The sequence below is a fragment of the Herpailurus yagouaroundi genome, unplaced genomic scaffold (assembly GCF_014898765.1).
Source record: "Herpailurus yagouaroundi ecotype Mexico unplaced genomic scaffold, PumYag 250, whole genome shotgun sequence".
In the NCBI taxonomy this organism is placed as follows: domain Eukaryota; kingdom Metazoa; phylum Chordata; class Mammalia; order Carnivora; family Felidae; genus Herpailurus; species Herpailurus yagouaroundi.
The window spans coordinates 19,896,781-19,921,363 of NW_024412467.1; the positions used below are offsets into that span (position 1 = coordinate 19,896,781).

At 39.3% G+C, this 24,583-nt stretch overlaps 1 protein-coding gene across 2 annotated transcripts in view; it reads left to right on the forward strand.

Moving 5' to 3' along the window:
* Positions 1 to 24,583, forward strand: part of F13A1 (coagulation factor XIII A chain) — a 163,328-nt gene that overhangs the window by 76,694 nt on the left and 62,051 nt on the right. For both annotated transcript variants that reach the window (XM_040460663.1, XM_040460664.1), the window contains exons 7-8: positions 15,972 to 16,146; positions 19,414 to 19,552. In XM_040460663.1, the coding sequence (XP_040316597.1) occupies positions 15,972 to 16,146; positions 19,414 to 19,552 (314 nt within the window). The remainder of the gene's footprint in view (positions 1 to 15,971; positions 16,147 to 19,413; positions 19,553 to 24,583) is intronic.

The window sequence follows — 24,583 nt, forward strand, 5'->3', positions numbered from 1 at the left end:
GGAAACCCTTCTCCATGGTGGAAATTATGCTCAAATATCCAGTTACCAAAAGCAGTGCAGGAAAATGTAGTTGGAGCTAATTTACTCTTTTAGGGGCTTAATTCAATGATGATGATGATAATGATGATGATGATAATGATGATGATAATGATAATAAAATTGTGACATTATTGGGAAATTTTAGAAGGAAGGAGAGGAAAAAATTCAATATAGTTATATATTTTAAAATTCCAGTCTTTATATGATGCTGGCCTGGACTTTCCTGCTTCCCTTGAGGTATGCACATTTATTTTTAACCCTGGTCTTTTGCTAATATCGAACCACAGTGCCATCATTAATCCCCATTAATACCCCGTTCTGACTGTGCCTTTTTGGGAACTAACTCAACACTGAACTTTTTTTAACCAATCGATGTTTGGTATACTCCTTTGTGTTATAAAAAAATACCTTGAACTCCAGTTAGTAAATCAAACTGACCACAACTGGAGGGAGGTCCTAGAGTTTCATAGGGCCCAGTACAAGATGAATGACTGCAGGCCTTGTGGACGAGACGGACTTCAGGGCTTCTGATACCTCACTATACATGATCTCACGGATAAACTGAAAATAGAGTTATTTTTTACCTTACCCATTTTGCTTCCACTCCTCTTTGTCCTGGTATTTAGAAGGGTTTTTTTTTTCTTTCCATGTATGTAAAAAAACAGTAGTGACATCACTACTCCTTTGATATTTTTCCAAGGAGTTCCACAGGAGGCTTACTACAAAACCACATTTTAATTTTTCTCTAGTTGTTGACTTTGGCATCTTACTGGAAACTTCATGTTGAGCAAACCTCTTCAAGCAACAAACTAGCATGATTACTCAGTACATTTCAAAAATTCACTTAGGTTAGAAATTCCACCCCTCAGTCATCCCAGCTAAACTATAAAGTCATAGATGAAAACATGAGGTCTATTCCCCTAATCATTCAGACCAACCACAACGCAGTTCCCTAACAGTTTTACTTACTTATTTTTTTTTAAATAAGATATAGGGGCACCTGGGTAGCTCTGTTGGTTAAGGGCCTGATTCTTGATCTTGGCTCAGGTCATGATCTCATGATTCATGAGTTCAAGCCCTGTGTGCTGTCAGCACAGAGCCTGCTTGGAATTCTCTCTCCCTCTGTGTCTGCCCCTACCCCACTCGTGCTTGCTCTCTCTCTTTCAAAATAAATAAATAAGCTTAAATATTTTTTTAAATAAATAACAAATAAAAATAAATAAAATACAAGTTTAAAAAACACCATCTAGCTGAGTCTTTGGCTTATAAGCAACCAAAACCCTCTTTATTGGAGTGAACTGAGGACCCATGTACTCAATGGCTATTGTCCCCATCATGCCACCACTGTGGAGCTTTTTCACATTTCCCTAGGTGGATCTTATTCTTGAAAAAAATTCATCTATCAAAAAAGCATGATTACGTAGTAATAATTAGTTTCCCCCATTCCTGTGTCAAAGATTTATATAATTGCAAATCAGAACTTCTAATGGCAGTAGAGGTGATCACCACCACCAGGTAATCAGTGAGAGCACACTGAATGTTATTTGCTGCCATCTTTGCAAAAGTAAAGATATCACTTCCTTTTGATGTTTTGGAAGAGTGGCAATGACACACACATACACACCTGCATTACTAACTCTACAGATGCCTAAGAGTTAAAATTTCCAGGCTGTTGACCATTGCCAGAGGTAGGCTTCATGATGTATTTGAGTCCCCACCCAGAGTTTTTAGGTTGAAAATCAATTTGGATTTTGTATTTTAATTCTTTCTCTATGATTCAGGCCCAGGAATGTCAGAAATAACATTCTTCACTTTGGGATAGCAGGAAAAGTTAAGAGCCTTCTGTGCCTCTTTATACCTCTTTATAACTTTTCCAATGGTGATGTACCTCAGTCAGTAAGGGCCCCCAGTGATAGCAACTTTCCAGAATCTATAGGTTAGAATTAATGAAAAATGTGATTGTAGTCCAAAAGCATAAAATACTAAAATACCAATTCTAAAGAGATTGTTTTAAACCCTTAAATTTGGAGTTGAGGGTTCCCTAAGCATAGGAGGCATTTCTATACTTCAGGAATGAGGGAGGCAATCCAACGATGATTTTAAGCCAAACATGCTACCTTAATGTCACCTTATTCACTAGGGATTTTCATTTTCGCTTTTTGAAGAATTTTGACAGTTAACAAATACATTGGAAACCAGTAGGAAAGTGGAATTTGCCCAACAGAATTGTTTTCATAGCCACTTTTAAGAAATTGTATTCATTCTATGGACAAGCAACATGCAGATGAAGAAATGAGGTATCAGGAAGTTAAATGACTTGCCCAAGATGACTGGTAGTACTGCAAATGGATCTCAGGTTGCCTGACCCCAGCCTTCCATACACAATGTCATATTTCCCTAGGTTTGTCCTTTCCACCTGTCTGCTTTCCATATCACATGAGCTCCTTGGATACAAATATAATACCTTTTACAAGCCCTGTCTGATTCAATCCTTCCCTTTTAGGTGAGGGGGTGGTGGGGAGAGGACAGTAAACCGACATCATTTTTTTTCTCTTATAAGTTAGCAATGTAATGAAGTTTCCATTTGTGGGCAAACAGCTTGATTTCTCAATTATTAAGGTTACATTTCTTATGCCCGTTCTCCCCATATTTTTGGAGAAAAACAGACATTTATTACAAACCATCTCTCGAATGTGATAATCATAGTCAATCTAAATGTCTGCTGTCCCTGAATTGCTTCCTGGAATGAGGTTTCAATGCTGCATCTATTTTGTAATCACATAGGCAATTTCTGAAACACAGGGATGCTTTTCAGAGCTCCCACCAACTTGTGCAGTCGGGGCTGCTCTGGTCTCCTGGGACAACCACCGCCAGGATGGACAGACAAAATGCAGGAAAGCCTTTAGGATACACCACACACTATTATGCACTTTGGGTTCTTTTCTAACCCTTTCCTTCTCCTCTCTCCTCCATGACAGCTTTCTCCTTTCCTGTTTCTACTCTGATTTTTTGCCTTTCTGGTTCATCTATTCCTTTCATTCAGATGTTTTTGGAGGCTTATCTATACCAGCTCTACACCATACAGCAGTGGGATAGCAATGTAAAAAGCAGACACTTGAAGAGTTTAAAATCCGAATCTCTCTCTTTGTCCACATTTGGTTATTTCTCTCATGATTATCAATTAGTAAAATATGTTTTGGCCAAAGAAGAATCCTCAGTTACTAAGGGAGACAAGGTTAATAATCTCTAGTTGTAAAGGATTTCATGAAAAATGAAACTAATTACCCACCCCTGTCAGAGCTTGTGTTGAGTAAATATACCAAAGGCCATTTGCATAAGAGTGATCATATGCTTCACAATATAGGGTAGGGTTGATTCATTTTTTTTTCTTTCTTGAAGTAAAATTTACGTACAGTGAAATGCATTGATACTAAATGCAAATTTCAGTGAGTTTGGATTGAGGTAATCTCTAACACCAAAATATAGACATTATCTTCAGCCCAGAAATTTCCCTTGTGCTTTCTCCTAGTCAATCCACACCCTCGTAGGCAATGGCCATTCTGTTTTTTGGCAATGGGTTAGATTTGCCTGTTCTTAAACTTCACATAAATGGATTTATAGAGTATGTACTTTTGGGGACTGGCTTATTGTATTCAATTGGTTTTTGCACGTGTCTTTAATGTATCCTTTCTTATTGCTAAGTGGCATTTCATTGTATTCTGTATCATAATTTGTCTGTCCATTCACCTGTTGATGGCCATTTGAGATATTTCCAATTTGGGGCCATTATGAATAAAGCTGCTATGAACATTCTTGTACAAGTCTTGTACTTAATCTTTCATATCTCTGGGGCAAGTAGTTATAGGTGGCATGCCTATGTCATAGGGTCTGTGTAAGTTTAACTTTATAATAATCTGCCAGTTCTCCAAAGTGATTGGTCCATTTACATGCCTGGTAGCAATACAGGAGAGTTCCAGTTTTTCCACAGCTCCACCTTTTCTTGGTGTTTCAGCTTTCTTAATTTTTAACCATTCTAGTGGGTGCATAGTGGTATTTCATTGGGATTTTAATTTTTATTTCTCTGATAACTAATGATTGAGCACTTTTCTATGCATTTATTAGCCATTCATATATCTTTTTCAGTGTAGTATCTTTTCAAGTCTTTGCCCACTTTTTTATTGGATTGGTTGTCTTTTTATTATTGAGCTGTAGTTCTCTATATATTCTGAATACATGTCCTTGTCAGATGTGTGTAGAAGATATTTTTCCCAGAATATGGTTTGCCATTAAATTTTCTCAATAATATGTTTTAAGGAACAAAAGATTAAAGTTATAGGTAAAGATTTCCAGAATGAAACCAACTGAGTTGCAAAGAATCAGTAGACATGCGCTATGTAAAGAAAGGGTTTGAGAATGGAAGGGCATTCCAAGAAGAGAGTATGACATTTCTAATAGTACTGAGTCAGAAAAAAAGCTTGTTAAGCCCACCACTATGAAAAGCCAAGGAGATAATAAATAGCTTTCTCACTCAAAATCCCAGCTGTTAGAGGTATTATGAAAGCCCCAAAAGGATCAGAGATGAAAATCCAGGCAAGGGAAGAAAGAGAGTTCTCACTACCCTGTTTCTTTCATGTATTTGCTCATCTCCCTTTTTACACTCACCACATGACTTGACAAACAACAGGACAAATACAAGTAACAGATCTCTACATTACAAGATGAATGAATTTTCAAAGTTTACTTTTTGGAATGATTTTTTAAGCAAATACCACTTGAACCCAAGTACAGGAAGGAAGGAAGGAAGGAAGGAAGGAAGGAAGGAACAAGGAAGGAAGAAGAAGAAAGAAAGAAAGAGAAATAGAGAAAGAGAGAAAGGCAGAGCTGTTGTCATTGCAGAGAGATGGTGCCTGAAGCCAACACCACTACCACTCAATCATCTCTTTCTCCACTCCCCCCAACACAGTGACCGCTGAGCTACTTTTGCAAATCCCTAGAATGTCATGGGTACTATTTGACATCCACTATACCACTTCCACCTACAGCTAAGATTGATCACCACCAGATTGTAGCTGGGGGCTGTGGTTCACAAAAATCTGGAAAGAATTTTACTCAAGGAATAATTATTTTCCTGCCCAAATTTAACTCTCTATCTTTGAAGCTAGTTCATGTAACCCAGATTTTATATCCAGAGGTCTTCCAAAAACCGTCATAGACAGGATTAGGTATAAAACTGTATTCTACAAGATTTACAGAAATCCTAGCCTTTATGAGAACATAACTTTTAACAATGAAATTTAACAAAATATAATAGGTTTATAACAAACAAAAGTCATTTCATCATAGCCATATACAGTGTGCACACAGGGTAGGAAAAATACCTTTATATAATTAAAAAGAAGCAGAAAAAACTGTAATTATACAAAATGTAAAAGTATAGTTTTTGGAAATTGGAGAATCAAGAAATGTCACTTCTCTTTATTGTTCAATATCAGTTAAAAATCTGTCCAATTCTCCAAGACCAAAATTACAGAGAAGTCCAGTATTGGTTATGCTTTAAGTCCCTCCCTGCCCTTTGAATTGTACAGGAACCCAGGACTTATTCTGACCCTGGAGTGGAGGTCTACTGTGCAATGCCAGCACCACGCCTTAACATCACAGTAGCTGATCTACTGGCAATCTCACTTCAGAACAAAGCATAGGCCAGTCCTGCTGCAGCCACACCATTCAAAGGGCCTCTCACCCAAAAAGCACTATTTCCTTACTGGATTTCCCACAGTCTCCAGTCCCCGATGGCTCAACTCCTGAAATGTTGGCCTCAAAGAGCACTGTCTTTGCCCTTTGCTATATATGAACAAACCCAGTGTAACCACACCCCATGGGCCTAAGCCTGGGATTCAGATACACACACACACACACACACACACACACACACACACATATATATATATATATATATATATATACCCAAGTACAGAAAATGCCTTCCTTAATACCCATCACCCATCTAGCCCATCTCTCACCCACCACCCTCCATCACCATCTCAGAGCCTGGGGCCTGATTTGGATTCTGTGTCTCCCTCTCTCTCTGCCCCTCCCCTGCTCACACTCTGTCTCTCTCTCAAGAATAAATAAACATTAAAAACAATATAAAACAATAAATGGCACTATACTGTAGATGGTAGTTTATTTTTTTATTTTTTTATTTTTAATTTTTTTTTTCAACGTTTATTTATTTTTGGGACAGAGAGAGACAGAGCGTGAACGGGGGAGGGGCAGAGAGAGAGGGAGACACAGAATCGGAAACAGGCTCCAGGCTCTGAGCCATCAGCCCAGAGCCCGACGCGGGGCTGGAACCCACGGACCGCGAGATCCTGACCTGGCTGAAGTCGGACGCTCAACCGACTGCGCCACCCAGGCGCCCCTGTAGTTTAAAAAGTAGTACACTTACTTTTTATAGCCTTGTTAAGATATAGTTAACTTACAATAAAATGCACATATTTAAGGAATGCATTTTGATAATTTTGATGCACCCATGAAATCATCTCTAAAATGAAAATAATGCGAATATCTATTGCTCCTCAGACATTTACTTTCTAATTTCTCATTTTGATGATTCTCTGCTTGGTCTACCATCCCCAAGCAATCACTGTTGTGCTTTCTGTCATTACACATTGATTTATATTTTCTAGAATTTTACATAAGTGGAATCATGCAGTTATCACTCTTTTTTTGTCTAGCTCAGGCTTCTTTATCTCATTTTGAGATTCATTCATGCTATTGTTTGTATTCCTTTATAATGCTGAGTAGTGCTCCATTCTGTAGAAGAACCACAATTTGTTTATCTACTTTCTTGTTGATGGACATTTGGGCTGTTTCCAGTTTTTTCCTCTTACAAATAAAGCTAGGATTGTTCATTCAAAAGCCTTTGTATAGACATAAGCTTTTATTTTTCTTAAATACCTAGGAGAGGGATATCAGGTCATATGATAGGTGTGTGTTTAATTTTTAAGAAACTGCCAAAGTGGTTGTACCATTTTACATCACCACCAACAGGGTATGAGAGTCCCAGGCATTCACATCTTCCCCAACACTTGATATCATCAGCCTTTTTTTATTTATTTAAATTTTAGTTAGCTAACATATAGTGCAATATTGGTCTCAGAAGTAGAATTCAGTGACTCATCACTTACATACACACCCAGTGCTTATCACAACAAGTGCCCTCCTTAATACCTATCATCCGTCTAGCGCATCTCCCACCCACCACCCTCCACCAATTCTCAGTTGTTCTCTATTGTCAAGAGTCTCAGATATCACCTCATGCCAGTCAGAGTAGCTAAAATGAACAAATCAGGAGACTATAGATGCTGGAGAGGATGTGGAGAAACGGGAACCCTCTTGCACTGTTGGTGGGAATGCAAACTGGTGCAGCCACTCTGGAACAGTATGGAGCTTCCTCAAAAAATTAAAAATAGATCTACCCTATGACCCAGCAGTATCACTGCTAGGAATTTACCCAAGGGATACAGGAGTGCTGATGCATAGGGGCACTTGTACCCCAATGTTTATAGTAGCACTTTCAACAATAGCCAAATTATGGAAAGAGCCTAAATGTCCATCAACTGATGAATGGATAAAGAAATTGTGGGTTATATACACAATGGAATACTACATGGCAATGAGAAAGAATGAAATCTGGCCTTTTGTAGCAACATGGATGGAACTGGAGAGTGTTATGCTAAGTGAAATAAGTAATACAGAGAAAGACGGATGCCATATGTTTTCACTCTTATGTGGATCCTGAGAAACTTAACAGAAGTCCATGGGGGAGGGGAAAAAAAAGAGGTTAGAGAGGGAAGGAGTCAAAGCATAAGAGACTCTTAAAAACTGAGAACAAACTGAGGGTTGATGGGGGTAGGAGGGAGGGGAAGGTATTGAGGAAGGCACCTTTTGGGATGAGCACTGGGTGTTGTATGGAAACCAATTTGACAATAAATTTCATATTTAAAAAAATAAAAAATAAAAAAATAAAAATAAAGGGATAAAAGAGTCTCTTGTACTTTATTTCCCTCTCTTTGTTGAACCCTTTCCCATGTGCTCATCTGTTTTGTTTCTTAAATTCCATATTTGAGTGAAATCATATGATATTTGTCTTTCTCTGATTGACTTATTTCACTTAACATAATACATTCTAGCTCCATCCACATCATGTCAAATGGTAAGATTTCACTCATTTTTATGGCTAAGTAATATTCCATTGTGTGTGTATACCACATCTTCTTCTTCCATTCATCAGTTGATGAACATTTGGACTCTCTCCAGAGTTTGGCTACTGTTGATAATGCTACTATAGAAATCAAGGTGCATGTTCCCCTTAGAATCTCTATTTTTGTATCCTTTGGGTAAATACCTAATAGTGCAATTGTTGGATCATAGGGTAGTTCTATTTCTAGTTTTTTGAGGAACCTCCATACTATTCTCCAGAATTGCTGCACCAGTTTGCATTCCCACCAGCAGTGCAAAAGGGTTCCCCTTTCTCCCATCCTCACCAACACCTGTTGTTTATTGTGTTGTTAATTTTAGCCTTTCTGACAGGTGTGAGGTGGTATCTCATCATGGTTTTTATTTGTATTTCCTTGATGATGACTGATGTTGAGCATCTTTTCATGTGCCTGTTAGTCATCTGGAGGTGTTCTTTGGAAAAGTGTCTATTCATGTCTTCTGCCCATTTCTTTTTTTTTTTTTAATTTTTTTTTTCAACGTTTATTTATTTTTGGGACAGAGAGAGACAGAGCATGAATGGGCGAGGGGCAGAGAGAGAGGGAGACACAGAATCGGAAACAGGCTCCAGGCTCTGAGCCATCAGCCCAGAGCCCGACGCGGGGCTCGAACTCACAGACCGTGAGATCGTGACCTGGTTGAAGTCGGACGCTTAACCGACTGCGCCACCCAGGCGCCCCCTTCTGCCCATTTCTTAACTGCATTGTTTTCTCAGTGTTGAGCTTAGTAAGTTCTTTATAGATTTTGGATACTAACCCTTTATCAGATATGTTATTTGCCAATATCTTCTCTCATTCTATAGGCTGCCTTTTAGTTTTGTTGATTGTTTCCTTTGTTGTGAAGAAGCTTTTTATCTTGATGAAGTCCCAATTGTTCATGTTTGCTTTTGTTTCCCTTGCCTTCAGTGATGTGTCTAGTAAGAAGTTGCTGCAGCCAAGGTCAAAGAGGTTGCTGCATGTGTTCTCCTCTAGGATTTTGATGGTTTCCTGTCTCACATTTAGGTCTTTCATCCATTTTGAATTTATTTTTGTGTATGGTGTAAGAAAGTGGTTCAGTTTCAATTTTAGACTTTCTAACAGGTGTATAATGTTATCTCATTGTGGGTTTAATTTGCATTTCCCTGTGACTAATGATGTTGAGCATCTTTGGTTGTGTTTGTTTGCCATCCATGTATCTTCTTTGATGTGGTATCTGTTCAAGTATTTTCCCCATGGTTTTAAATTTTGTTCTTTTTCTTATTATTGAGTTTATAGTGTTCTTTACATATTCTGAATACAAGTCCTTTACCATGTATGTGATTTGCAAATATTTTCCCTCACTCTGGACATACCTTTTCATTCTCTTAATGATGTCTTTCAATGAGCAAAAGTTCATAATTTGATGAATTCCAATTAATTTGTAAGTATATCCTTATGAATCATTTTTCTTTTCTCTCTTTCTTTCTTCTTTCTTTCTTTCTTTCTTCTTTCTTTCTTTCTTTCTTTCTTATTTTTTGTATTATATCAAAGAGATCTTTGCTTAACCAAAGGGTATGAATTATTTTTCCTGTTTTCTTCTGGAAGTTTATAGTTTTAGGCTTTATATTTAGGTATATGATCCATTTTGAGATAATTTTTTATATGGGACAAAGTATGCATCAAAGTTCATTTTTGCATATGAATATCCAATTGTTCCAGCACCATTTGTTGTAAAGATTATACTTTGATCATGAAATTATCTTTGCAACTTTGTCAAAAATTAGTTAACTATATTGCTGGAGTCTATTTCTGTGTTCTATATTGTGTTCCATTAATCTGTTTGCTTCCCTTTATGCCAAATAGTGTTGTGCTATTTTATTTAAAAAAGCATTACATTTAAGTGTACTCAAATTCTATTTAATTTTAAGTCTTATTTAATCATTAAGTTTTGCTTTCACAGAAATAAAACTCTGAATTGTAACAGAAGACATTGCTAAACTTCAAATAAATGTTTCTTCACTACAAGAAATACTGTTTTTAACAGATCCCTCTAAGATTATTTAAAAACTATTAAAACCATTAAAAGAATAATTATATATTTTTAGATTATGTTTTAATTTTAGATGATGTTAATTATCTAAGAGAGACCAACACATTAAAACATCAATACTTCCATTCTCCCTCTCCTCTTTCCTCCCTCATGTCTAATCCTTTTAATATTGTTATCATTATATTATCAAATTTTAAAATTCATATTCATTCTGATACCATAATTCCCAAAGGTTTTTAAACATACATGAGTTTTTCTCATCACTAGATCTCTTACCACAGTGTCTCTGTTCCTGGGTTCTTTGTTTGATTCAGCCTTTAATTATCTTGATATCATTTTTCAAGTAGTTTGGTTATAATGGATGGTGTATTCCCTGAGATTCTTCATGTTTGAAAATGAGTGCTGGCTGCCTTTATACTTACAGAACCTCTTAGCTGTGTGTAACATTCTTGGGCCAACCTTTCTTTCTCTCAGGACTGTGTAAATATTGATTGACTGTGTTTTGCCAGTGAATGGTGTGGAGAAGTCTAAAGACAGCCTAATTTCCTCCCTTGTTGCTAGTTTGCATTTTCTGTCTATATGACTGAACAATTATTTCTTTATTCTTGAGTTCGAATAGCTTAATTAATTAAAGTTCCTAAGCAGTGAGAATTCTACATCAAGTCACCTCAGAGCACAGATTGTCCTTTTATTTATTTATTTTTAATTTTTTTAATGTTTATTTATTTTTGAGAGACAGAGACAGAGCATGAACAGGGGAGAGGCAGAGAGAGAGGGGGCCACAGAATCCAAAGCAGACTCCAGGCTCTGAGCTGTCAGTACTGACCCTGACATGGGACTTGAACTCACTGGCCATGAGATCATGACCTGAGCCGAAGTCAGACTCTCAACTGACTGATTCACCCATGCACTCCTCAGATTGTCCTTTTAAAGTATAAATTCAATGTTTCCTCAATTAGGTAAAATTTTCTTATGCCATAAATACATATTATGCTTCATTTATTGGGTTCTCTGTTTTAAAGATAATAATTATTCTTATGTTGTATCATCCTTTTTTCAATAACTATTACCTCATCTCCAAATAACTTAATCTTATTATATTTTCCATAGTATTTCCTTTATCTCAAGCTTTTTTCTATATCATTAATTTTATTTTTTAACAATATCTACTCTGTTCCTTATAGTTTATACTTTATTTTTAGTTCCATGATGATGTCATTTGATCTTCAATTTGTTCATTTAGATCTATGATCTCCTAAGAGATTGTGAGAAAATTCCTTGTTTCCTACTTTTACTTTCTTCTATGTATTATTTTTTTCATATTCTCTCTCCCTCTCTCTCACCCTCCCTCTCTCTCTCCATCTCTCTCTGTGTGCCTCTTCCTCCCTCTCTGCCCCCTCTTTCCTTCCTCCTTCTCTGCCTCCCTCCCTCCTTCTCTTTCTCTCTCTCTTCCTTTCTCTCCCTCTTGCTCTCTCTCCCTATATTTCTCCCTCCCTTTCTCCCTCCCTCTCTCTCCTTCCCTCCTTCCCTATCTTCCTCTCTTTTTCTTCCTCCCTCCCTCTCTCCCTCTTTCTCTGTCTCCCTCCCTCTCTCCTCCTCTCTTTATCTCCCTCCCTCCCCCTCTGTCTCTCATCCCCTCTCTCTATCCCTTTCTTCCCTTCTCTCCCTCCCTTTCTCTCTCCCTCTCTCTCTCCTCCCTTCTTCCTTCTCTCCCTCCCCCTTTGCAAGTATAAATACTTGCATAACTTTCTCCAAGTGTCCTGTTTGCTCTAATATACTGTAGGTGAAATGTTGACACTTCCCAATCTAAGACTAGTTGGATTTCTCCTCTGAACTACAGTTTAAGGCAAATGTATTTCATTCTATCTACTCTCCAGTACCCTGAGAAAAGCTGGAAGGGGGAGGGAAGGGAAGCTGAAGAGATGGCAGAGTCTGTTAGAGCTCTGCTCTTCCTTTTAAGGTTCTGTTAAATTTCTCATCCGAGAATCCACCCCATCTAATTGGAGATGTAGCTCATGAAGGGCAGGGCAACTTTCAGACTCTAGGTCATTTCCCCACTGTAGTCCCAGAATGTCTCCCTCTTTAGAGGTGCAGACCATTTCTCACCCATTTCTCCACAGCAGTTGTTTCCACTGTTCTGGTCAGAACAAGAAAAAGATCAGCATTTTAATTTGGTTAGTTTCTTTACAGATTTTGAAATACTACTGACAAGTCTCAGGATTTTGTGGACTTGACAGTAGGGCTTCTGAGAAACTGATGAGGGTCAGGTGCTGAGTCATGCTGCTTCTCTAGTCCAATATATATTCCTCAATTTTTCTTGGAACCGGGTTTTGTAGATTGCTGAATTATGTTATGCCACTGGGTTGCTGATAATGACTTGGGGGGGGGGCTGGTTTTTCACTTTTCCCATATTATAGATATTACAGGAGGACAATTTAGTGCAACCTCAATGTAGTTGAATAACACTCCCTATCCAAAATCCTTGGCTCATAATGTCTCCTAGACCACCAATGATACAAGTCCAAGACATTTCACTCTGACACTGGTCAAACTCTGAGTTCATGACAGGGTATTAAAACAGTCAACTGTGGCATGAAGAAAGACCAGCATGCCCTTGAAGTTTCCCCCCAAACGTATCTTGTTGTCTATGGAGGGAGATATTACTTTAACTCTTTACATGTGTCACTAAAGACTTACCTCTTTCAGTGTCTGGGCTCCTCAGAAATCAATATTCTAATTAGAAAACAGTAGCTAATCCAACCAAATGCTAATAAATGAGAGTTGTGATTTATCTAGCAACAGGGAAACAGCTCAGCATTCACAATTATAAGGTCTGTAGAGGAGAGAGCTTTTTTTTTTTTTCTCTTCCCCTTAGCTGACTGGGTTCAGCCAAATGCTATAAATAGTCCTCCTAGTTAATAGCTATCTGTTTGAAAATCAGTCATTAGAACCTTAATTTAGGAACTTTTTTTTTCCTCTGAGATTCATAGGCCCTATTCTATTTCTCAAGGATAAGGATAAGGCAATGGTAATGTGAGTTAAACCTGAGACTGCCTATCCACAAAGACCAAACTACATCATAGCCTACCAAGGCACTCTTCAGGCTTCATTATAACAGACACAGATTTTTAAATAATCAATTCGATTGCAAAGAGAAATGTTGATCATAAATAGTGCCAAAATGGTTGACTAAACCCAGTTGCACCCCAGTCATTTCACAGAGTTACATGATAAAGTCAAAGTTTACATCAAAGGCATGAGTTTGCAATTAGCTGAACAAGGTGCTTCAGAAATCTTGAAAGAATTACTTTTTTTCTACATTAAACAAATCAACCAACTTTAACCTGACCAGAAAGAATCAAGGAGGAGAAATAGTTTATCTAAATCAAATTGAATGGTGATCTAGAGAACACTTTCCAGAAGGACCCTCTTTGGGAAATGCCAAATACTCAGTGCTAGAGTAAATCTCGTATTTCAGTGAAAGGTTTGTCATTCACAGAAGGTGTTTGCACATTTTACATGTTTTCTTCTGATATTTTATATTTTATTTCATCTGCTATTGTTTATTTACATGATACCCATGCAGAGCTCCTAACAGGTGCCTGAACCTGCCATATTGTTTCATGTCACTAAGCATTTATTCAAACTGTTTCCACTATGTAGATGGTCTTGTCTGGCTCTCAGCCACTCAAGACCTAGCTTTCATGTAATTTCCTCTATTCAACTCACAACCACCACCACCCTCCAACCTGTTGAAACTGACTACTACCTCCTTTGGGCCTCCACCTTACCTGTACATCTTTCTGTCTTAATATTAGTAAACTTTACTTCCACTTGATTGTTTTCTTGTTCATTTCTCTCCTGGGAGAAGGTCTTATTCCTATTCAGATATACAATACCTATATGCTTGTTGAATATACAAGTGGTTATTCAACCACTATTGAGCACCTACTCTTTGCCAATTCTTGCTAAAAGTAAAAAGACATAGATTTTTTTAAAATCTCTATTCCTAATGAACTTATGACCTAGTGAGGAGAATAGACTTCTATACAACTAAACTCAGTAAGCCTAAGAGAGGGCTCTGAGCAAGTGCTGAGGCTGAGCTGTTAACTGGCAAGGCATTGAACACATAAAGGCACTATATTTTAATATATCTTCCATGGTTTTCATAATCCAAACACACCTGCTTCAATCATACATTTCACATTGCTTGCTAATATCTTCTCGGCATAGACTAAACCTAATGTTCTCAAGCTAATGTGCACGAAATCACCCTGAGATTTTGTTAAAATGCAGACTCTGACTCAGTAGGTTTATGGTGGGGACTGAGATCCTGCATTCCTAACAAGCTCCCAGGGGGGGATACTGCTGCTGGTCCACAGACAACATTTTGAAGAGCAAGGCTCTAACCCCTTATCATGTCACCATATAACCATTGTTGAAGTGGTACCAGTTTTTAGAAAAGCTCCCTTTGCTCCTTACCTAGACGATCTTCTAACTATAATTAAACATGATGAAAGTAACACCAAGAGAGGTAAGATTCAATAGTGCCCTCCAAAAAACTGAGGCCATGAAAGGGTTACTTCTTAACAATTTTAATGTCTAAACACACAATGTCTTTTTTCCTGCTCTCGAGGTCTGCTGCTACCAGAAACTGTGGTCTGAATGTGCAGTAAGATTTTCCCAAATATTCAAGAATGCTATTTTTAAGTCTCCCCCATACTTACACTATAATACCCAGGCCCTTCCTGTAAATGAAGATATCTTTTAACATAACTATAAACACTAATCATCTTTTTTTTTAATTTTTTTAATGTTTATTTATTTTTGAGAGAGAGACAGACAGAGTATGAGCAGGGGAGGGGCAGAGAGAGAGGGACACATAGAATCGGAAGCAGCTCCAGGCCCGACGTGGGGCTTGAACTCAAGAGCCATTAGATCATGACCTGAGCCAAAGTCAGACGCCCAACTGACTGAGCCACCCAGGTGCCCCTAAACCCAAATCTTAAGCAATCATAAAGGAAATACTTTTTTCATTGCAACTTGTTTAAAACAAACATTGTAAGGTATTCATAAGAATTTAATGTCTTACTAACTGTTAAGGTTTCCTATGACATCTGCTTACTTTTTCAGTTCATTAGAGTCTACAATTTATCATAAAAGTCAAAATCCACTAGACCATCAGACTTTAGGCCCCCACTCTCCCTATCTGTCTTTTGTCATGTGTCAGTTTCGAATTCTCCTTCGACAAAGTCAAGGTCCCTCTTTGATCCCTATTTGAGCTGTCTTCTTTTGTGGGCGCTCTTCCTCTCTTCCTCACTACTCCAACCAGACCGTGTCCTAGGCATATCTTTTCCTAAGCATGTGGTGAAGACATTACAACTCTTCCTAGCTGCTATTCAATACCACCTTAACTTCGATAATATGTTATTTGAGAGGCAGCCTTGGCTATTTGGTTTTCTCTTGCACAGTTATTGTGTCACTTTCCCTGATGACACAACAGTGAATGGAACAGTAGTGGAATTGTTTTTATCATGAAGGACATTTGGAAGGCACTGGATGCCTTAGTTTGCTTGATGTCAGAGACTAGAGGGAACTCTTCTAAATGTTCCTTCTTCCTTCTTACCACTCATGGTCTCATTTAGGTTAATGCCAAAGATGATGAAGGTGTCCTTGTTGGATCCTGGGACAACATCTATGCCTATGGTGTTCCCCCATCAGCCTGGACCGGAAGCGTTGACATTCTGTTGGAATACCAGAGTACTAAGAATCCAGTCCGGTATGGTCAGTGCTGGGTTTTTGCTGGTGTCTTTAACACATGTAAGTATCCAATTGAGTAACATTTTTTTAATGTAAAGGGAATTTTACTTGAAGACATTTTATCTATAAACTGGCAAAGAGATCTAGCAACCCCTGTTAGCTCTCTAGAATTTATGGATGGCTATTCTGGGATGTAGTCAATGCATAATTAAATTGTACTGGGCCAAATATGCTCATAGTTTCTCTTTGACTGCAGAATCTTTATAGAAAGGATGATGGACTATTTCCTACATAATCCATCACTCAACACCAAGAGAAATGGGAAGAAGGGGCCCAGGGGCAAAGAAATTTTGTGAGGGAAAAGATATGCCATTTTCTTTTCAGTAACCACCCACCCCCTCCCCCCCGCATTTTAAAATGACTAAATTAACAAAAGTTTAAGTGATAAATAATAAAAGATATATACTGTTTGTTTGTTATTGAAAATGTTATAAATATGCTTATTACTCTCCTATTGTTTATCACTGAGAAGTTTTATAAATATATGCACTTAATTTTTACCATAACTGTGGTAGGGATTGTGACAGGTGGTCTCATCTCCATTTTTACATGCAAATCTCAATGCCCCTGAGCAATTAGATATCAGAACTTAATGAACAGTCTTTACTCCCTAGTTTCCCTTTTAGTTTTTAATCCACCCAACATCTAATCTATAGGGGAAAACATATGAGAACAGAATTATTCTCCTCAGCCTCATGCATCATTTTTTGAAATGGCATTTGCTTCTCTAGATCTGGACAACATTATTGTTAATTCAGTGAATATTTTTAAAAATACATTTATCTCAGTATGTCTTCATCATTGGTAATGATTTCCATTCACTTGCCATTTCTACAGCCTTGGAGAAAACATTAAGCTCAAGTTGGAGTGTCCTTTCTGCTTGCTCGTTAATAAAAAATGTTTTTTACCTAGTTAGCATTTTTTCTTTTAATCAGAAAAATCAAGGAGGGACTGGTGGCTGGAAACCAGGATGAGGCCATTTTTTATTAATGATCATGAAGCCTCACAGTTTTAGCTCAAACTTGTAATAGTCCAAGATTAGTCAGTGATAGCCAAGTGGAAAGAAATTGTGAGTCTTGTGTTGTGTGTTTTGATTTTCTATGGGATTCAACTAGGTAAGATTATTTTCTTAGTCATTTGCATATATCCAAGGGCTAAAGTAATATATTTAGAAGAAATAAAGAAATAAAGGCCAGTGTATCAGTTTTGTAGAAGTGCTGGTCTCTGATGTTCTAGCAGAAGTTAAACTTCATGATGGAATAACAATTAGAGGTAGCCCCCTCCCTCACCGTTCCCAAGCCCAGACCATGTGGAGGGTACCCTATGGGAGAAGCTTCTTATAGGAAATTCCTCCAGGAACACAGAAAGGACCCTCTCTCCCTTGTGTCTTCCTGCTGTCTACAATTTCACTATCCCAATGTAATTCCTTCAGGCTTAGAACCAGATAAAATAGTGAACACCTTCCATCCATTTACGCTTTTCTTTCACTGTTTTTTATTTATAATTTGTATATTTGTTACTTTATTGCTTAAAATGCTAAACATTCACATCTTCAAAAATAATTATTTTTTTATTTTTTATTTTTTAAAATTTATATCCAAATTAGCATATAGTGCAACAATGATTTCAGGAGTAGATTCTTTAGTGCCCCTTACCCATTTAGCCCATCCCCCCTCCCACAACCCCTAAAGTAACCCTCAGTTTGTTCTCCATATTTACGAGTCTCTTCTGTTTTGTCCCCATCCCTGTTTTTATGTTATTTTTGTTTCCCTTCCCTTATGTTCATCTTTTTTTTTCTCTTAAAGTCCTCATATGAGTGAAGTCATATGATTTTTGTCTTTGTCTGGCTGACTAATTTCACTTAGCATTATACCCTCCAGTTCCATCCACATAGTTGCAAATGGCAAGATTTCATTCTTTTTGATTGCCAAGTAATGCTCCATTGTATATATATACCACATCTTCTTTATCCATTCATCCATCGATGGACATTTGGGCTCTTTCCATACTTTGACTATTGTTGATAGTGCTGCTGTAAACATTGGGGTGCATGTGTCCCTTCGAAACAGCACACCTGTATCCCATGGATAAATGCCTAGTAGTGCATTTGCTGTGTCATAGGGTAGTTCTATTTTTAGTTTTTTGAGGAACCTCCATACTGTTTTCCAGAATGGCTGCACCAGCTTGCATTCCCACATTTATGCTTTTTGTATGAAAGAGTCATCAAGTCTATTCCTAAAAACAGGCTTTGGTGGTAAGCTAAGGCAGAAGCACAATGTGAGGAAGTCACAGTAAGAATAAACCCCAAGAGGGAAGTTGGGAGGAAGGTGCCGCTGGTGCCCCAGTATCAGGCTTCACCTGTCCTTAACATTATGAGTTTGGCAGACTCTGGAACAAGCCTCATTTTGGGAATTAGTGGTCAGCCTGAAATAGAACTAGGGTGCCAATCATATTACTGGTAAAACTGCGCCTTGAATAGGGTCTGTGAATCAATAGAGGAAGACAGAAGCAGGAAGTGGGTGGTAAGTGCCATCATTTTTGTTTAGGGTATTAAGATTAAGTCCATTAATGAGGACACTTGAACGCTACCAGACTTAAGTTTGGACTTCCAAAGTTGTTCTATTGAAGGAGGTGGATAGTCTTTGGTTAAAAATGCTAAACTATTCTGAGGGGGGAAAAAAGGCAAGCCAAGTCATTAATCTTAAAATTGTCAGCTGAATTATTTTCAATGAGCCCTGATGTCTGGCATCCTGGGAGCCAGGGAGGGCATTTGGATTGAGTTTAATCATTAGGTACATATGGCAAGAGATGCATCCAGGTAATTTATTATCTAGCAATTAAAATGAATATGTAGTGTCGCCCTCTACCAAGTGTCACAAGAGCAAATTCCAACCAGGAGAGCTAACACCACTGAGGCCCTCTTTCATAGCTTCCTGTTAGCTGAGTTTTTTTTTTTAATTATTTTCAGCAACATAGTCCCATTAGATGAACTAAAATAATATGACTTTAATGACTGTATGATTAGCAAGTAAACAATTGTAACCCTGTTATTGGGATTTTATTCCTTTTATTCCACTTATTTTGAATGATCACACAGCAAGATTTCTCTCCATAGTCCCAAAGCTTGACAGTAGTCCCCCTTCTTCAGTATGGAACATTTGAGGACAACCCGTGCAAAGAAGGAAATCCCTTATGAGAAGGGATTGTTCACTATGTATTTATTAAATTTTGGTGATGGGTTTCATTGTGGTCTGTCCTTGCTTCCAGTTTTGCGATGCCTTGGGATACCAGCGAGAGTTGTTACCAATTATTTCTCAGCCCATGATAATGATGCCAATTTGCAAATGGACATCTTCCTGGAAGAAGATGGGAATGTGAACTCCAAACTCACCAAGGATTCGGTGTGGTGAGTTTGATTTACAAGGGCATTTGCTGATATCATATTAAAGTGATATTACACATTTACCACAAGACAGGCTAGGCCTAATGTTTCTTCCCATTCTATTTTAAGGATTGTTCAATACCATAGTCAGAAATATCTGATTGGCAGAGATTGTTTTCAGCTAATGAATGAGAAATGTTACTGAACAGGCAGTTTGCGTTTCTAGTAATAAAGATCGATCATTGCATTATGACAGCAACCACTGAAAAAGCCCATAGTTTTAGCTATGCCTTTAGGCCAGAGCCCACAGTAGCTGCTCTCTACTTTAGTATAAGAATATTATGGTGAATGGCAGACATATGGGAACCCAGCATTCTCTTTCTCAATACTCTAAGAGTAATATATCTAACAATTATTAAGCACTTACTATGTACCAGTATCTGTGTGTAGTCGATCGTATCTTATTCTTTGAACAGCTTTATCATGTGGGTTCTTATTATATCGCCATTTACAGATGAGGAAACTGAGGCCCAGAAAGGTTAAAGTAATTTGCTCAAGGTCAAATACTTGACAAGCTGAGAATAAAATGCAAATACACCTGACCCTTAACCACATTTTTTTTTTTTTTGCCTTTGCAATATGGGATCACTCTTGGAATGTAAACATGTGGTTCTTCTTGATTTGTGATTTCATCTTTCAATCAGAAATAGAAATGGGAGTCTGGGGTGCCTGGGTGCCTCAGTTGGTCAACCATCTGACTTCGGCTCAGGTCATGATCTCATGGTTCATGAGTTCAAGTTCTGCATCAGGCTCTGTGCTGACAGCTCAGAGCCTGGATCCGGCTTTGGATTCTGTGTCTCCCTTTCTCTCTGACCCTCCCCTCCTTGCGCTCTGTCTCTCTCTCTCTCTCTCTCAAAAATAAACATTAAAAAAACGTTTAAAGATTATTTAAAAAAAAGAAATAGAAATGGGAGTAAAGTTGAAATTGTTACTAATACCAACCACATAGTTCTTTCACTGCCCTGAACAACTTCATCACAAGCTGACTATGGGGAGTTTAAGATCCCAAAGAAATTTCCTTAGTCCACAGGACCTGCTCAGTCCAAAACAATATTCTAAAAGGAGGGGAGAAATCCAAATGTAAAAGATATTTATGGAGGTCTGCATGGGGGAAAACTGCCAGGCATTGAACTAGTTGGAATTTCCAAGCCAAAAATGTGTCTCCTATGGTTGTTCTTTATAAGTAATAAAGCTAAAACACTGTCAGTTGTAAAAGCATCCGAATGGGGATAGGAGGAAGTTACAAGCTCATTTTAAGAGAAATTAAAAGTTAGAAGTGCCTTAACTCCCCCGTGTTACAGGAATGAATCCCAGTTGTAGGAGCAGCGTTAACTTGCCAGTGCTGGTAAACGCTCATTTGAGGATGTTGCAAGGAGGAAATCGCCGAACTAGTAGCAGAGTGCTACTATGAATAAAAAACAGTGCAGTTCATTTGAAGGGAATGATCTGAGCAATGGTAAGCAAGAGAGGACAGGCAAGACAAAACCTCACCTCTATAAATTGAACAGCAATTTAAAGCATCATTTAAGCCCTTGGAATTACAGTTCAGCAGCCCTGAATGTATATGGAATGACAAAAACAGACCAAAATAGCTGCCCCAAAAGCCTGTTGTCACAGTTTAAAATGGCAAAATGAGAATTATTTGGTATTCTGTACTGCACACCTTTTCCTTAAATACACACGCGCGCGCGCGCGCACACACACACACACACACACACACACACACACACTTAATGCCCTTGTAGCCAACTGTGACTGGAAATGATTCCTCCCTATTCCTTGGTCTAAATGCCCCCATCATAAATCTCAGTGGGCACCCTAGCAAATAACCCCATGTAGCCCTAAACAAAATTGATACAAAATTGTGAAGCTGATAGATTTTGTTCTTGGTAACCCTTTCCTCTTTCGGCTTTCTACTTGAATTCCTTTCCCTGTCCCTGTTGCCCGTTGCTCCCTCATTGCCTTCCACAAAAGTCCCATCACCCTGGGACTATGATTCCTGATTGGAGACCCTTGCCCATCCTCCACCACCGGACCACTGCCCTAGGCTCCTCTTCCCTCCCCGTGCTTGGTGCATGGTGGGTTTTCAATATATGGTGACTAACGTCTCACTAACCCAACCTGGGACACAACTGACCATGGAGCACAAAGATTAAAGGCTCAGTAAGGTCTGAGTCCAAAGCTTGGCTCTGCCATTGACCAGCTGTGTGACCTTGGGCAAGGCATAACCTCTCTGTGCCTCTTTCCTCCTCTAAAGCAAATTTCCTATTTCATTCAGCACAGAGCCAAGCATAACAGGTGCCTAATGAGTGTTAGCTGTTATTATTGCCTTCATTATTAGTCACACAGCTGGAATTTCTTGGAGGCGGTATGTTGCCATCAACCTAAGCACATTGAAGCAGTCTGAAAAAGAGGGGTGTGTCCCATGTCCTAAGATGACTGAGCTATTTCTTTCACTTTGGAATATTTTTAAAACAAAAGCAGAAACCTGTGTCTACCCCAACCGTCCCAGTGCAAACACTAGTGGATCCTACCAACTATAGATGTTCCATAAAACCAAAAGTATTTCTGAGACCCTTCTTGATTGAAAAAGCTGGTAGGGACTTTCCCTGGACACATCAATCAATACATGGTCCCCGCCTCCACACACCCCCACAGCAAGCTCTCGCTTAGACAGTTACTTGCTGTGTGACCTTGAGGAAATGACTCCACCTCTCTGAGGCTTCAGTTTCTTCATCAGTAGAATGAGGATAACCATTTCCTGAAGGGGAAGCTGTGACAATTCAATGAGGTAATATAGGTAAAGTACTTACTGTAGTGCTAGGCCCAGACTTCTCAGTGCTCCTCAGTGCCTGCTCCTTAGGTTAGTAATGGCCACTGGTAAGAAGCAGGAGCTGCCTGAGCTATAGTTTGGCGGGGGGCAGAAGGCTGACAGAGGCTGAGGTGAGGGCAGGGAGGATTTGGTGGTCATCAGCTGACCATTGAGAAGCCAGTACAGCATAGCTGACAACACACAGCCTAACGAATCTCCTAGCAGGGATCTCAGGAGTAAGTGCCGTCCCCACAAGGTCCTGGACCCACTACCCTCCTCAGCCTCCAGTCAGACAAACTTGCCCCAACTACCTCCTGATTTGTGTGTGATTCCTGCCCTCCTTGCCCTGCCCCCTCCTCTCTTTCTAAAGGCAACCATGAGAATGACTTCTTGGTATCTCTGTCTTGTGCCTCCATCATCTCTTCAACACTGAGGTGTCCTGGTGGTACACAGTTTGTGGTGAATTAATTTGTCCAGTGGGCCCCAGTGGCCCAGGGTGTCCTCTTCCTTGTGACTCAGCCAAGCCCAGTGTGCCCAGAGCAGAAGTAAGCCAGTGTGAAGGGTTCAGAGGGAGAGTGCAAGAATGCTTTCAAGGGCATATTATCCTCAGCACTCCCCAAGACCAAGGTGGCTGAAGTGTGGGGTTTCAGTCCATGCCTTGACTCGTCTCCCTCTAGCTCCACAGACTGTGGAGGACTGACTGCTTATTTTCCTGCTTCCTGGTTTGCCACCTCAGATCCCTGAATGGTAGATGTTCCTCAAAAGTGCCTCGCCTCACAGGGGGCCGTTTTGCACAGAGCGGACACACCGCTGATGCCCACAGAGGGAAGAGTCAGTCCCCTTCTTAGCAATTCAGGAGAGGGAGGGGCCAAGGCACCTTGGAAGGGCACAGCTGGACAAAATAATTGGACCTCACAGTAGCAGATGAAATTCTGAGAGGGCCAACGCAAGGTAACATATCCTGGAAGGAACAATTTAAGCCTCCTGTCCCCTGTGTGCCAATGGGTTTTGAATTATGTGTAACCTCTGGAGGAAGGCATCTATGAATCACTGCGGACAGTTTAATGAAGATACTTGTGCGATGTTTAGCTGCAGTGCAAACAGTGAATAGGGATATGAGGGCTCGTTGAGGAGGGAGAACACAGCTCACTCTGATGGGCAGGGGTAAGGTGACGGTTTGGCCTCACCTTGAAAGAGCTCAGTCTGATCACCTCATTATATGACTATCACAGTGGAAATGGAAACAATTTTCAAAGAAAGGGATGGTGGCACTTATTAGTGTCACGAAGGTATTTCCGTGAACAGCTCTTCTCCTTGTAAATGAAAGCGTTTATCCTGTGTCCTTTTTGCTGGAGAGGATGTAGTCAGATTTGATGATTCTGGGTGAAAGAACTATGCCCACCTCATGGCTGGCCCCCACCAGACTGCAGCCCCCACAGGGGGAGCAGTGTCTGATCTAATTTATTTTCATTTGTTTTGCCAGCATGTAACAGGGTGCAGGGCACAGAGCAAGGACTTAATAAATGGAATTGGTTGGAAAACATTTTTAATGCTCATTTAACTGAATAAGTGTCATTTAATTCATTTAACAAACACTATTGTGCACTAATATGTCCAAATACCAGATGCTAAGGATTCAGAGAGAAATTAGCCACTACCCTTGAGGAGCTTGATCCAATGTTCGTGGATGAGACAACCATGTATAGAACTCTATAAAATATAACACCAGACAGCATGGAGATGAGGGAAAGGGGCTTCGATTCTAAGCCCAGGGGAGCAAAGGCAAAGGCTGTTCACCTGGGAAGTGGCCATGGGCTCAAAGTCATTATCCCCCTGTAATCATCTGGCTGTGCTGTTCACAGATAGAATGTCAGGGAAATGACCTTGGCCCACAGATGAAACTCAAGGATATTCCTGTAAAAGTCTAAAGCACCAAGATGAGACAACCAGAGATCATTCTGCTTCAAGAACCAGGCAGGAAGGAATGAAAGCTTATGCAGAGTTAGCCTGTGTTCATATGACCACAGTTGTTGAATATCCAAACTTGCTCTAACTCGCCTTCCAGCCCCTTGCCACTCCTTTCCTCTATGCCATCAAGAACACCTGGCTCTTTGCCTGCCTTCCTGAAGGAGCTGATACCCCCAGGCTGTGCATTCAGTGAGAAGTTGGATCCTTGTTCTCCA